Source organism: Archocentrus centrarchus, chromosome 20, assembly GCF_007364275.1.
Source record: "Archocentrus centrarchus isolate MPI-CPG fArcCen1 chromosome 20, fArcCen1, whole genome shotgun sequence".
In the NCBI taxonomy this organism is placed as follows: domain Eukaryota; kingdom Metazoa; phylum Chordata; class Actinopteri; order Cichliformes; family Cichlidae; genus Archocentrus; species Archocentrus centrarchus.
Genome location: NC_044365.1, coordinates 27,844,866 through 27,860,892, shown reverse-complemented (window position 1 = coordinate 27,860,892; position 16,027 = coordinate 27,844,866). Strand labels below are relative to the sequence as shown.

At 39.6% G+C, this 16,027-nt stretch overlaps 1 protein-coding gene across 1 annotated transcript; it reads right to left on the bottom strand.

The window, feature by feature from the left end:
* Nucleotides 1–3,891: 3,891 nt before the first annotated feature.
* On the bottom strand, nt 3,892–10,257 carry socs6a (suppressor of cytokine signaling 6a). Its single transcript, XM_030755986.1, has 3 exons — nt 9,900–10,257; nt 9,379–9,448; nt 3,892–9,053 (listed from the first exon to the last, which is right to left on the bottom strand). Exon 3 carries the CDS (start codon nt 8,925–8,927, stop codon nt 7,323–7,325), a length of 1,605 nt encoding a protein of 534 aa, XP_030611846.1. The 5' UTR covers nt 8,928–9,053; nt 9,379–9,448; nt 9,900–10,257; the 3' UTR covers nt 3,892–7,322.
* Between the last annotated feature and the right edge of the window lie 5,770 nt (nt 10,258–16,027).

The following is a 16,027-nucleotide window of genomic DNA, read 5'->3' as shown; positions in this document are numbered from 1 at the left end:
GGACATGTTCCTAAACCGTTTTGTTGTCTTTGAGTTTGGAGACTGTGGGATCTTCCACCAAAGACTGCTGGATGGTTATCATTTGAAGGGGATGGTAACTAAATTTAAGTCAGGTTATGTTTTCCCTTTTTTATGAGTGGAGTGGTGATACTTTTTCATGGTTAAATCTTGTGGTTTTGTCTTCGGCTGTTTCAGTTCATACCTAAACCCACTTGTTTTGTAAGATTCAGAGGTGCTGTTGGGCAGACCTGCCCTTAGACTTTGCCTAGTGGTAGTGCCTGGTGATACCACAGTAACCAGTTATGTCAATTTGTTCATATACATAATGACAAGAAAGCCAATAAACGTATTTCTTCCAATACTCTGTTGTTTAGTTTCTCTGTGCAGTACAGATGCTGTTTTGACAGCCAAATTACAAAACAAACTGAGACATGAAGACCAACAAATATTCGTTAATGCATAAACGCATGCAGGTGTGCTCTCAAATAATGGTGGAAATTGGTATTTGATACCCTGGTGAATTCTTAATTTCACCCACTTTCAAAAAATGAGCAGTTTATCATTTCAGTGGTAGGTTTATTTTAATAGTGAAGGATAAATTATCAACAAAACAATCAAGGAAAAAAAAACATTCTGTAAGTTATAAATTAGTGAGAGAAATAAGTATTTGATCTATCTGGAACACAAAATTTAGTACCTGGTGGAGTAACTGTTGATGGCAAGCACAGCTGTCACAGCAGGGATTTTTCATCCACTCTTCTTTGCAGATCTTCTCCAAATCCTTAAGGTTTTAAGGTTCTTGCTTAGATACATGATGGGTCACATTAATATGCTCCTTCTTGGGAGCATATTAGGGTCACAGTAGCTATATGTTTTGGGTTACCGTCTTACTGGAAGACCCATGCATGATGTATTTTCAATGCCCTGGCCAAGTGAAGGAGGTTCTTTCTGTCTTTCCTTTAGTTTAATACAGTTGTCCCATATCCTTTGCAGAAAATACCCCCCAAAGCATAATGCTTCCTCCCCCATGACAGTAGGGATGGTATACTTTTCCCTATGATTGTGGCAAATGGATTGATTCCAAACAGCTCAATTTTGGTCTTATTTAACCACATCAAATTCTCCCAAGTCTCATCAGATCTTTGAGTGTTTATTGGAAAACTTCAAAAGGGCCTGAACATGGGTCTTCTTGAGCGTGAGTAAATGTTAAATTATAATGGCATATTGTGTTGCCAAGAGTTTTATTGGTGACTGTGATTCCAGCTCCTTTGAGAGCATCAAGAACATCCTGCCATGTAGTTCTGGAGTTATCCCAAAGTCTTCTTAACATTATCAATGCTGCACAAGAAAGATCTTGGGTGGGGCCCTAGACAAAGCATGTCTGACAGTAAATTTATCTTTCTTCCACTTGTGAATCATCAAGAACAACAACAACATTAAGTTGTTGCCAAAAAGACTTGCTGGATAGTATGTTTCAGTCAAAAGTTTGGACACACCTTTTAATTCAGTGGTTTTTCATTATTTAAAAATTGTCTGTACTGTATATTAATACTAAAGACATCCAAACTATAAGCAAATACATATGGAATTATTTAGTAAACAAAAAAGTGTTAAACCAGAATATGTTTTAGATTTTAGATTCTTCAAAGTAGGCACCCCTTGCTAATGACATCTTGGTACATCTTCGCATTTTCTCAGTCAGCTTTATGAGGCAGCCACCTGGAATGGCTTTCAGTTAACAGCTGTGCCATCAGTTGTGTTGTGAAGAGGTAGAGTTGGTATACTAAGTATACTATACTAAGAAAAACAACAGTACATCATTATTTTAAGAAATGAAGGTCAGTCAATCTGAAAAACTTCAAGAATTTTGAAAGTATCCTCAAGTGCAGTCGCAAAGACCATCAAACGTTAGGATGAAACTGGCTCTCATCAGGACCACCCCAGGAAAGGAAGACCAAGAGTTGCCTCTGTTGCACAGGATATGTTCATCAGAGTTACCAGCGTCAGAAACCGCAAGTTACCAGCACCCAAGATAAGAGTGCACCTAAATGCCTCACAGAGTTCAAGTAGCACACACGTTAACATCAGCTGTTGAGAGAAGAATGCGTGAATCTGGACTTTATGGTCGAATTGCTACAAAGATACAAAATCTGACACTTAACCATCATCGCTACCACAGCATTCTGCAGTGACATGCCATCCCATCTAGCTTGTATTTAGTAGGACCATCATTTGTTTTTGAACAGGACAATGACCCCGAACACTATGCTATGTAAGGGCTGTTTGACCAAGAAAGAGGGTGCTGGAGTGTTGCGTCAGATGACCTGGCCTCCACAATCACCTTATCTAAACCCAACTGAGTTGGTTTGAGATGAGCTGGACTGCAGAGTGAAGGCAAAGCAGCGAACAAGTGCTCAGCACCTCTGGGAACTCATTCAAGACTGTTGGAAAACCATTTCAGCTGATTGAGAATGCCAAGAGTGTGCAAAGCGGTAATCAAAGCAAAAGGTGCCTACTTTGAAGAATCTCAAATCTAAAAAACATTTTGGTTTAATGCTTTTAAGTTCACTACATGATTCACTGTGTCTGTTCATAGTCTGGATGACTTTAGTATTAATTTACAATGTAGGGGAAAAAAAACAAAAACACTGACTGAGAAGGCGCGTCCAAACTTTTGACTGGTACTGTATGTTTCATTATAAAATTAAACCTACCATTAAAAGTGGTCTATAATTTATAGACTGCTCATGTCTTTGTAAGGGGTTGCAGTTATTAATTAATCAGGGGGTCAAATATTCATTTCCCCCACTGCTTAGGCCCTGATCACATTACACCAGACCAAACTGTGTATACTGAATTTCATGCACATAAACTGTAAATAACTTATTGGACAGAATGTACCTAAATTTCCATTTATGTGATGTTTCAAGACTTCTTCTTTGCATGAGTTGGAGGTTTGCTGAAGCAGCATTAGAGATGGCATGAAAGTGACAGCTTTTCTTCAAAACCACCACACTAAAGTGATGTACACTAAAGTGAAGATACACAGGCAACTTCCTGGGTATGAGTTGGCAAGGTGAATGGGGCCAATATTACATCTGCAGACAAATCCAAAATTGCTGAGATGCTGTGTCATATTATGACAAGTTGCACTCTGCCAACAAAGTTAAACCTCCCCCACTATATTCTGAATATAAACAGTTTGAAAAACTGCAAATTAAAAAAAAAAAAAATACAGCAACAGTGGAAGGCAGAGATGAGTCTTTTTATGATGGAGGCATCGCTATATGACATGCGACCACCGGTGTGTGCCATGAATAAATCATCCTGAACCGGGCGGAGAGAGTAAACAGTTGTGTATCTTCACCTCAAATGCCTAGAGAGGCCTGTCAGACACAGCAGTTAACAAAGCCTACCTCCTAATCATCATGCGAATCATGTTTCAGCAGATCCAAGTCCACAGCTGACACCATTACCCCACTCCCATCTTCTCCTCTCGCTTAACACAAGAACTCACTCACTATTTCTCCAGAGTCAACTCAAAGTGAAGTTCAAGCAAGATGGTAGCATCACTGCTAATCTTTCCCCAGAGTCTCTGCTTCACTCAGTTGTATTCAAAGATTGCCTGCATCGTCTTTGTAAATTAGGCAACCAGGGCTTTGGGATTAGCTGCCAATTTGCACCCACTGTGGACTGAATCTCTTTAAGACCTCCATGATTTACCCATTAACACAGCTGCAAGCATGACCCGGCTCTTATAGAGTACATCACTGGAACACACTATGGTCTGAAGCAAGCATGCTTCATCTTGCCATTAACAACTATTGAAAACACAAGATTTCATTTTTTTTTTTTTTAGAATATAGTTTTATTTATAATTTATAATTGGCAGATACAAAAAACTCTTCAACTGTATCCAAAATGTGCAATAAATCACTGTTGATTTTTTTTCCCCAAAAGAAAAGTACAAAAAGACCATCTATTTTGGAAAGTTGACAACCAATGTAAACTGGAGTGAATTGGTAATTCTACAGAGGGTTTACTAATCGCTACTAATTCTCCTTTGACTACAAATCTGCTTTGCTCTCCCAAGATGATAACCAAAGTCATTATGTGTACATACATCTACATTGGTGACATTCTATTTCCCCCACTGTTAAATACAAGAAAGGCAATCATATCTATAAGCAGCACAAATGTGTATAACACATTAAAAGAAATAGAGTTTTCAAATTGTACCAAGATGTTCACGTGAGAGAGGGTCAACAAAAAAGGGAGGGGCATGTCCAAACATAATGTTGTAAACAATTACCTTCACACACCAAGATGCACGAAAATGAGGGTGGGGTGGGGTGGGGGGTGGGAGCTTGTTAAGTGCTTAACAGCTTGTTATCACTACAAAAAAGCGTCAGCAGTCTGAACAAGCATCAACCTCTGGAATCAAACTTTGAAGGCAATAATGCTTAATAAACTAGTATTTAGAAAAATCACAGCAGCATACCGTATTAAACTGGCTCCTGCATGTCAAAATTTGATAACAGATTAAACATTTTAATGGAAATACATTTAAAAGAAAATAGTATTAAAAAAAAGACTAACATTTTATTTTTCACATTTCAACTGAAACATTTAGAAACACACGGAAAGAAAAAAAAAAAAAAAAAAAAAAAAAAGTCAAAATCAGATTTGTATCCACATTCATGCCATGATCCCATTCCTTGACAGCCAATGAGCATTTGCAGAGGCTTTGAAATGATGCTGGTGAATTACCCTTTTTATCCCACATGACAAAAACAAAACAATTTCATTTTAATCTGACAGTTATATGAACACACAGGGACAAATATGTGACTATTTTACCATTTAAAAAAAAAAAAAAAAAAAAAAAAAAAACACCAACACACCATCTGAAGGACGACTCTAGGCAGGAGAGGATCCAAGTATGAAAAATGTTCAAGTGCAAATAATGTGTCAATGTCGTTTTTTAAGTTTCCCATGCTTTCTGAAAATGGTCTGCAGGCAGATAAAATGGATAACTCGAACAAGCACACATTGCCTCTGTACAACCACATCCCCCAGATGGCAAATGTCACAAAAAAAAAAAAAAAAAAATACCAAAAAGAAACATTCAAGAATTCAAAAAACAAAAAGGAAAAACATTTCTTGTACACAGAATATCCAGCCAATGTTTGTGACAGAAACATCTCTCGACACAGCCTAACACGACCCAAATCCTTCATTCCTATACAACTCAAAAGCTTTAAAAGGTTACGTTTTTTTTTTAAACATGCAACACCATTCAAAGTTCCTATCTAATTTCTGCTGTGCTAGATTCATAGTAACTTCCTCAGACACCAACGTTTCCAGCTAACAAACTAGAACTATGCGCTAACGACCTACCAAAGTTGTTCAAAATACTTTTAAGGACACTGATGTCAAAAAAAGATGCTCATTCATAATGTGAAAGCACAATTCCCTGTCAAGTATCCATATAAAGCACTTGCGTAGCATACTGTGTGCTCTTCCCTTTACTCCAGCAGAAACAACCCAGTAGAGAGATAATCTGTGGGGTAGTGCAGTTCTGTGGAGGCTGAGAACAATGTGACTAAGCAATGACAAAAACTGTATGCCTTTGTTTACCATGTAACACTAATGACAACATGCAGCTGTGATTGAACTTTTTGTCATATGCTGAAACACTGGCATGACTCCAAGATGGCAAGGACGACTTAACTCTGGCTTTCCCAAATCCGCTCACCTAAGCTTGCCATTTTTGGGATTCCTTTGATCTGGGTCCAGCTCATTGCTGGCATTAAGAGACTAAGAAACAGCCATCCCTACATTCAGATTGTCAATTGACTAGAGATCTGGTTTTTTTTGCTTTTTTTTTTTTTCTTCCAGTCGTAGGGTAATTGAGGGCAATGTTCTTTATATAAACTGCCTAAGGTAAATGCAACTGTGCATTTAACATCCTTTTACTCAGTCCCGTTTTAATAACACAGCCAAAAATCTCTCCCCCTTTTACTGTGACATCTTCTCTCAATTAGTGTAGTTCTACAGTGCCTTTAATTGACAGTCTTAAAGCCTTTATAACATGCAGATAAAAGCATTACACATAGTGACAAACTTGTTAGGCCTGAGCTGCGGTGCAGTTTTTGTAACATTCCCAAAGCAGAATTTTTTTCACTTTTAACATATTTTAAAAAAGTTTATACATAAACTTTATGCTGTTACTACAAAACAGCACAACATTAAAATCCAGCATTATCAGTACCTTTAGGCTTGCACAATGTATAATGGCTGCATGCAGCCATATAATTTAAAGCTACTTCTCTGACCAATCTGTTTGAAACCTCTGACAGACAGGCAGATTGTGGACATCTTTTGCTAAACAGTTGTAATGTCATAAATGTGTACTAAAGATTAACCTTTCACCAATAGATCATGTCTATTAATGTCTGTGTGTTCACCAGTACAGCTGAAAAGTAAGCCACACGACAAGCTCAAAAAAATAAAGCCACCACCATGTTAAGACAGAAGCACTGAAGTATTGAGTAAGAGCTGCCACATGCCAGTCGAAGGTCTGTTTATGCTTCGTGGAGAAACTACATCCTCTGAATAAAGAGCTATGTTTGTAAATTAGCAAAAGAAAATCTGATTAAAATTAAAATAATGGGTCAGTCATTGCAAATATGCTGATGTCCTACCTTTCTATTTGACTAACAGCATAGAAAGAATGCATAATGTTCTCATTTGCAGTCTGAGTGCTCTAAGTGAAGGTAACAACTAAAAAATTAAACAGCAAAAGATGAGCCAAATTGGTCAGTCTGCAGAGACCTTAAAATCTAATGCAACAATATAGTTCTGTGTTGAAATCATCCTTCATATTTACTACAGGTTAAAATTCAATTATTCTTAAATTCAGAGGAACATTTATTTCCCCACTCCACAATCTGAATGCAGATAGTAATTTTGTTTTTGTTTTTTTAATGTGTTACACTTGCACAGCTGGATATTATAGATGTAACCAACATCACAGGTGCCTAGTTTCTGCACTTAATGTATTCAAATAAGATTGCTTGGCTGTATACCTCTGCTGTGTTTTTGCAATAGATTTTGTGCTGGCCTATATTTCTGGAAGTAGAGCCTCCTAAAACCAGCGAAAACCCCCAGAACATTGGAATGAAGGGCCAAGCAGTGACAGGGTCACATGGACACAAACTGAAGGCCACCAGAACCAATCATCTCAAAACCGTGGTTGTTTGTAAACCTTTTGTAAATCTCTTAACTGAACACAAAAGTGCAAATTACTGTCTGTATCCTCAGTAGTGCTTCTCCTGCAGATAATCTTTCATCTTGTTAGGTAAGGGCAGCTTTTGGATAAGGTCTATTCTTGTGTATTGCCTAATGACAAAGCGGCAAAGGTACTGCAGGGAGCGCACTTGCATAAACCGAGATACTGGGTTGGTTAGTCTGACGGGGTAGGTTGCAGACCCTGGTAGGCGAGATCTGGAATAGCAAAAAGCCCCATTCTCTGAGTCTTTAATAGAGTGTTCAATTAAGTCAACAATTGAGGTGTGTCCCTCCACATCAGGCTGCTCATAGAAGCTGAAGCGTCCGTTGGAGTGTTCAATGCGGGTGTGGAGAGTTTTGCTCTGTGATCTGAAACTCAGGCTGAGCAGGTACCTGTCATCAGAGCTGTCTCTGACCAGAAATGAACCATCAGCCAAGTTGACCAGCTTTTCCTCTGCCTCCCAGCGTGTGATGGGACCCCAGTACCAGCCCTGCCTAGCGAGCTTCTTCAGCTCCTCCGTCAGGCTGGTCACAACCATGGGCCCACTGCTCTGGACTGAGTCGTATACCCGACTTACCCCAGGAGCTGAATTTGGGTCAAAGTTGAGGTGGTGTCTTACCCTCTCAGCTACCTGGCTGTCTGAAGAGCTAAATCCCGAAAATGTCCTTGGAATATGTCCATTACTTGTCATGGGTGGCAGGAGTGGAGAGAGGGGAGGTGGAATCTCCACTCTTGAGTTTTGGAGCATCATGCCAGCAGAACCAAGAAGAATACTATTGACTGAGGTTTCCATGAACAGATCTGAAGGCATCCCATTAACCAGTTCATGCTCCTCCTGTCCCTGCTCTGTGTGGAGGGACCCATTGTCTGCCTCTGGCACCACCTCCATAGGAGAGGAACTTTCCAGGCAGAAGGAGTGAGACCCTTCGGGATACATTCCCTCATCTAAAGGCATTGTGTACTGAATGTAGTCCTGGGGCGTCAACCCCAGCACCACAGGCACATCATTTTCATCAATATTTAGATGCAGCTCACCATTTTGTGGTTGCTGGAGATTCTTTAAGGACTCTGCTTGGTCCTGAAGGAGCCCTTCCATCTGGAAATCATGAAATTCTTTCCGGACACCGTTTAAGTTGGGACTTGGGCTAGGTGAGTGAACCATGGCTTTAACTTTTACCTCCATTTTGATGCACGCATCATCAGAGTTGACAGACCGCAAAGGCCATGGTGAAGGGCTATAATGGTGACTCCGGAAGGATGAAGATCTATGGGGTCTCTGAGCTTTTACCTCAGTGAAGCTGATGGGGACAGAAGAAGATGAGAAAGTGTCTTCATCATCCACTGAGCCAATGGCAGAGGAGCTGCCTTTCACTTTCGCCTTCTGTTTGGCAGACAGCCTTCTCTTTAGCGATCCCATCAGAGTCTCACTTTTGGAGCGGCCTTTATTCTGTCCCCCTTTCTCGTCTTCACTACCAATATCACAGGCAGAAAGCTCTTTGGTGTAGCAGCCCCCAAAAATTGACTCATCCTTAGAAAACTCCGCTGAGGGCTGCTGGAGCATGACAAAGTCACCCTCCTCTTTGCCCTTTATGCTGAGGGTCTTGCGGATGGTCTTAAGGCTTATCTTCTTCATTCTGACAGGCCCTCCAAAATGAGGGCATGGGATGGCTCTCCTGATATCCTGATGAAAGTACTATCCACAATGTCCTCCCATCAGGCCACATGAAACAAGTCATGCACACAGTGGAGCCATTAAACCCTAAAGTAAGATAAAAAAAAAAAAAAACATACAAGATATTCTTTGTTTGGTTGTAAAAGTACACTTTCAGATTTTTACATATTATGTTCATAACATTGACTTAAGCCCTTTAAGCAAAACAAAGCAGTCAAAAGGTGTTTGCAGCCTTTAAACACACAGTCCCCCCCCCCTCCTTTTTTTTTTTAAAGTTGTACATAACCAAACAGATCACACAGAAACAATATAATTAGTTTTTAGTTTTTACATCACTGAATACTTCAAACATAAGCTCCTCAGACATGCACAGATGTTTGATAACCAAAACAGCTGCAATCTGATTACTCACCATGATGTGCAGGAAAATGGTGACTCAGTTGGCTGGGTCAAGTTCCACTTCCACCACCTTTCATTGGATGCTGCGAAAAACAAAAGCCAGCTCATTTTAAAAGTTCACGTCTGACTACCACGTGGATTTACCACAGAAAAAAAAATACATTATCACGCAGGCATACAGTCACTTAAAGCGATTTCTAAATAACAAGACCAAGCTTAGTCACATTTGTCCTTACCTGGGAAGGCCTGCGGACACAAAAGCATGCCTGTAGCTTAGCTGCGGTTGTTAGCCTTTCACTTTATCGCCAATATTGCAACATGCAGGGTTACAATAACTACAACTGCAATTAAAATCACAACAACAAGAAACAATGTCGCCCGATAACATATCCGATACCAGCGTGAGAGCTGCTGTGTTGCTTGGATGCTAAAATAAAATTTGCGAATGACTAGTGTGTTAGCCCATCTACAATAAAAGTGGATTTGCAAATACCTATAAACATTTTTTTTAACGTGCACGATATTGTTTCTTACCTGGTCACTTCTGCTTGTATTTGTGGCCAAGACAGCACAAAGGTGTTGGTTTTCGCCTTGCACAAAGTCCTCATTAAAGATTCGATCCTTGACGATTGTTGGCTAATGTTAGCTTGACTAATACTAGCTTACTACCTGAGCCAGCTAGCTTTGTTAGCGTTTTTTCTCGAAAACATTACCGTCACCTTCCCTTTAGTCTGCTCCTCCGCCAAAATGACAATACAAAGCGTATATATGGCAGGATCTTGCACTACTCTAAACATGCGGGTCTATATTGCCGAGTACACTAACACAATAAGTTGACATCTTCAAGCCTAGGTTGGCTAACACTTCCTAGCCTTCGGCCTCTTCCTTTCTTCCTTTGTTGCCTGTTGAATTGTGGGAGCAGATTCAGACGCAGCGAATCAGACACACAGCAGCTTCAACACGACCACACGCAGCCCCGCTACTCCGACAGCATGTGCACATCAAATCAAAAAGGGAAAAATTAGCATTCAATAAATAATAATATTTTAAGTCGATATTTTCCTGAGATTTTTATTGAAAAAAGTATATACCCTTTTTTCTAAAAAAAAAAAAAAGACCAAATTTGTGATTTTTTTTTTAACTAATGCATGCCCGTCCTTAAATAGCCCACCTCCAAAATGCTTTTGAGCAAAACATTTTATTTTAACCGCTCTAATGGGAGTTACCAGAAACAGAAGGATGTGTTTGCGTTGACCAGCTTTCTGGCATAAAACTCAGAAATGTACATTCATGCACGCAAGGAGATACAAGGAGGCTGTATCAATGCTTTATACTTTGGGGTTGGGTGCAAAAATAGAAGCTGTAAAGATGTCTAACTGGGTACCTGTAGGCTAGAATTCAACAGACATTTTACGCTCATAATGCATCTGCATTTCTGTGCTGCATCAAAAAGGGAAGTGTTGCACCACAGGAAAAAGACAAGAAAAAGGACTTAAAAGGCTACTGGAAAAGAGAAAATGCTTAAACTTGGTTACTGCAAAACTTGTCTATTCCGTTCACTCATGATAGCAGAGACATAAGCCAGCTTTCTGGGCCATGTGAAGTTATAAGCGAGGCAGTCTCTGGAATAATTTTTGCATCTTAACAAATGACTGAAGATTATTTTTCATAAGGTGCAACCGCCCTCTCGCAGACAGTGGTTTTAAAATGCATGATCCAAGCTGTTTGGACTTTTCATAATAGGACCGCAGCATGGAAAGGTTTAGTGTGACAGAAGTTGCATCCATAATGAAGAGTTGAGTTTTAGAGGGGGATGGGGGTTAGTTAACTGTCCTACATCTATGTCTTGGTAGTTTCTTGTAGAGAAATGTAGAACTTTGAAGCATTGTACTCAGCTTTGTTTTATTTTTTATTTTATTTTTTTTCCTTCTACCAAATTCTGTAAGGAAACAGTGCTGGCAGTAACTGTGTGTGAATATGCATAGCTGCTAATGAATGTAAATTGGCATCATTAAAATGAACAACTAAGACATATTATTATTTGTAGGCTGAGGTAATTTAGACATTCTTCTTTTTTAACTGTTTCTTGCTTGTTTGCATGTGATTTACTTCATATTATATATAAAGTCCTCAGTCCAATAATCAAGTTTCAACTTCCTACTGCAGATATCGTATAACAGCAGAGCTATGAACCTCTTTTTGTTTCCTAATGCTGGCTGTGCTCGGCCTCTGTGCTGAAAGGTCTTTCTAATTTGTATTCGCACGACATCAAGTTGGCTCTCAAAGTACTTCAAGTATTTGATGCAGCAACTAAAACTTGAACTCTGAAATGATACATTGGTTGCCTAATTAGTGTCAGTATTGTTTTAAAGTAGATTGTGTTTACTACTGCCAGGCTAATTTGGTCCATATACTGAACATTACATTGTTTTTTTCCACACTGTCAAGTGTATGGCAGTCCTTCCCCAACCTGCTTAGGGCAGCTGCGTGCAGACAGGCTCTATGCAAAGACTCTAATTACCGGGCCCTATTAGGGTTGATCAGGCTGCCTTCACTTGATGTGTTGGCACAGGAGTGGAGGGCTGGTGGGGAGTGGGAGGCAAGGAGGGGGTGGGAGCTCTTAGATATAACACCAAGGACACTGGGAAGCAAGGATGCAATGTTTCTACAAGCTAAATTAGACCTGACAAACAAACTTTTGTGTGGCTGGTATTTGTTGGCAGGCAGTAAAAACAAATAAATACTCCGCTGTGGGAATAAGTCTGTTTTTGTCATGACAGGACAAACAGATCAAATAGTTGCTAATAGCAGGCTGTTTAGAATTTACAGAAACGATATCTTGCTCTAATGGGAGCTGAGTATCTGCGCCGTGTTATCAAACACCACACAGCACAGCATATGAGTGTGTCAGGACCGCCTCTCCCTCTCTCTCTGTCTCCGTCTCTTTTCAGATCAATATTTCCAGAATAATTTGAATTTATGTATAAGCACGACTGAAAACACTGATTCACAAGTCAGGATGGAACAGTGTACACGTGGAGCAGGCCGCGCTGTTTTAATGAGATATCCCTACATGAGGGGAGGATCCACGCATTTCATCTTAATTTCTAATGAACAGTGCATCAGCCACAAATTATTTGCAAAATGTGACTATGCTCGCCTCACTTTGACTCAGGTCTCTGACTTGACATCATTGCCATCCGGGAAGGAGGGGGGGGGGGGGGGTAGTCCGGGGGGGCCCCTCAGTGCCCACCTTCATATCCTCAACACTTGCAGCGGAGCAGAAGACGGGTACAGCAGGCATGTCAGATAGTGACAGAGTTAGTGGGTCCACTTGGGTTTTGTTTCAAGAGTGACTGTAGAATAAGTCAGGAAGTGTTTGCCTCAAACATGATCTGAATATTTTCGGGTAAAGATGATGGTGTCATCTCAGGGTTTTTCTACTATAAATCACACTCATGTTACCTTTCCCCTCCTCAGTCTTTTAGGAGGTCTTCAAAGATGTGCATTAATTACTGTTACATCAACTGTGTCTGTATACAATGTAATGAGTCATTTATATAGTCCTAGTGCTCAATCACCACACTCGCCTGGTTAAAACAATGAAGAAGTTGTCCATGCTAGCTCATGTTCTTCTTTGGGTCTCTTATGCCATCACCTTTGATTTCACATGGTTAACTTTGCTAGTGACTCATTTTATTGTGTTGCCATATGGGCTGCTGAATTTTGGACAATTACAATAGTGCTTTAGCAATTAGCTGAGCTGACCTGGTTTTATGCATGAAAAGCTGCAACACCTAATGCTTTTGCAGTCCCAAGCAAGCTTTTGTGAAACATTTGGGGAGATTTTCATGGCTTTTAATTTAATGTATCATTAGAGAGATAGAGAGAGAGAGTGGAGGTTGAAGAAGAGGATGGCTCAATTTATTATCCTTTTTTTTTTCATTTTTCAGCTTTTTAGCTAAAGTGAGTAGTTTGACTGGAGTTTTATAATATTAATATGCAGAGAGTTTATTATTTGTTTTGTTTGGTTTTTATTCCCTCTAACTTTGTGTTTGTATACTCTTTGCCGCTTAGAGGACAAAAACTGTTGTTTTTTTTTTTTTCTTGAAAGATGATTTTTCTGGGGGTGCATTTAGGGGCCATACAAATGAGGCGTAGAAAAGAGAGCAGGATGTTAACATGCAGTCATTGCAATGAAACTGGGGAGCTACCAAATGGCCGTATGTGCCTGTGTGCCTTCACCAGCCATTGAGTCACCTCCATGGACCTTTTGAGGCTGGGCCTAAATATTTACCTCCACACTAATGACAAACACAATACAGGTGGATCTAAATGGTATTAGTGATTAAATATTCATAATTACCCCCCTTCCTCCTTACTCTTTTAAATAAATAAATAAATTTGTTGGCACCTTTCAAAGCAAGGGTCACCTTGCGACACAAAATTAGCAACAGGCTCAACAAAAAAAACAACAAATAATATAAAACATGAATAAATATTATATTTCATATGCAAATTTAAACGGGTGGGTTTTGAAATGTGCTTTAGCTTGTGTAATAGAGTCTACTACAGTAGTGAAGCAGTAGTGAGTTCCAAAGACGAGGTGTGGAGTAACCGAAAGCGCTGGCACCCGTGGTGCTTAGTCTCAAACACGGAGCAGTAAGGAGAGCAGCTGAGGCTGAGTGTAAAGTATGCAAAGGGTTTTGAGGATGAAGGAGATCTGAGAGATAATGGGGGGGCAAGTCATGGAGACCTTCAAAAGTAAAAAGCCGAATCTCATGTTGTAAAGAACGGGGAGCAAATGAAGCTGGATGAGAAGAGGTGTAATACGATCGATGGACCTGGTGCAGATAATGATCCTTTCTGCTGAATTCTGTACTATTTGGAGCTGATTAAGAAGTTCATCGGGGAGGCCAGCGAGAATGGCAGAAATCCAAGCGAGAGGTGACCAGGGCATGAGGAAGAACTTGTGTGCTGTGTTGAGAAAGAAAAGGGTGTAGTGCTGAATTGTTGCGTAGGTGGAAGTAGGCTGAATGTGAGACATTACTGATGTGAGTGGAAAAGAAGGGAGCATTGCCAAAAATGACACCAAGACTTTTAATACTCAGGGAGGTGTGAACTGGACAGCTATCTATGGAAAAAGCAGATGGGTGTGTTTTGGACAGTGTGTCTCTTTGAACCAGTGAGGATTATGTAACTTTTATTGTCATTTTTGTTTGATTTAATTATTTGTCATCAGGTAGTGATGGCCTGGAGGCAAGTGAGGGCAGTAGTAGGAAGAGAGGTGCTGGATTTTGTGGAAATGTATTTCTGTATTCCAATAAACTTAATCCATTATGGTCCTTATGTTAATGTTTACACCATTTTCTTTATGTTTTGCCCCTTTCATATCTCAAGGATTTAGTTAGTCATACCAAATCAGCACTATGGTTTGAGTTTGGGAGAATGTTTATTTTTTCTTTAACAAGTAAAGAGAAAGATCCAAAGAGAATATCAGTAATGCAGCAGATCTTGCTTTTGTAGCAAGATCCAATCATATTTATGCTACAAAGCTCTGTGAAGTGTTTAGTCTCTGCAAGTTATCTTAAAAATGGAATAGACATCAGCAGTTTAGTTCTCATTACTTGTATTTGTGTTGGCCAGTAGGGTCTGGCACAACTAAATGACTCATTGATCAGCTTTAGGACTCCAACCACTGAGATGCTTTGAAAGTAAATCTGGCTTCAAAGTATTTAAATTGGCACGCTTTCCACTCAGAGAACAGGCTTACACTCGTGAACTGCCCGAGGTGGTTTCTGGCATATGAGTAATTTAGCCTGATGTGAAATATCTGACAGATAACAAGTAACTCTTTCTGATTTACTATGTTAAAAATCCTTAAATTAACCCTCACCCTCCTGAGTGGTATCAGTGCAGACCCCAGAGGTATACTTTGGATAAAAGCTGAACGTTATATTAAAAACAAGCATATATTTTCCTTTTACAAGTTATGCAAGTTATTTGTAACTTTGCAGTAACACTAACAAAATATTTTTTATTTAGATGGCATTTATTACATAACTCATAATGCTTTGAGAAGAAATAAGATTTGCTGTTATTATTATTATCTTCTACTGTGATTGTTTCTTATATGGTAGATAATTCTTAGGGTCCCAGGACCCCATTCAGTTGTCCATGTATGTTAAATGTGTTGTTAGGATGAGCTTTAAATGTGAAAATATGAGCAGTTATAATATGGAAGTCCAAAACACCAAATAGGGAAGATTTTAAATATTAAAGGGGGAAACACAGAGCTCATGACAGACAAATACACAGGAATCGATAACACCATGTTTTCACCTTACCTTATGTTTTCAATTTTTCTGTTTCCTGTTATGTTACCTGTCTGCAGCCAGTGCTAACAAATGATCCAAGACACAGGGTGGTTGTCAAACAGTGAAGTGATGTACTCTTTGCTGAAGACTCAACAGCTACTGAAAACTCCTAGTCTGACCTAGGGCAATGTATTTCTCTTCCAGGTAAAGAAGACCTCCTCAGCTGCTGGGATGTCAGAACTCTCACTCTGTATTTTCATTGTACATCTGTAGAATGTCAAAAACATTCATAAAAACTCTGTCCTGTGTACTATATCAGAGGCTGAGAGAACTGGAATAAATTTT

Excerpts from the sequence above, each read along its gene's own strand:
- socs6a (XM_030755986.1), bottom strand. The coding sequence starts at position 8,927 with ATGAAGAAGATAAGCCTTAAGACCATCCGCAAGACCCTCAGCATAAAG.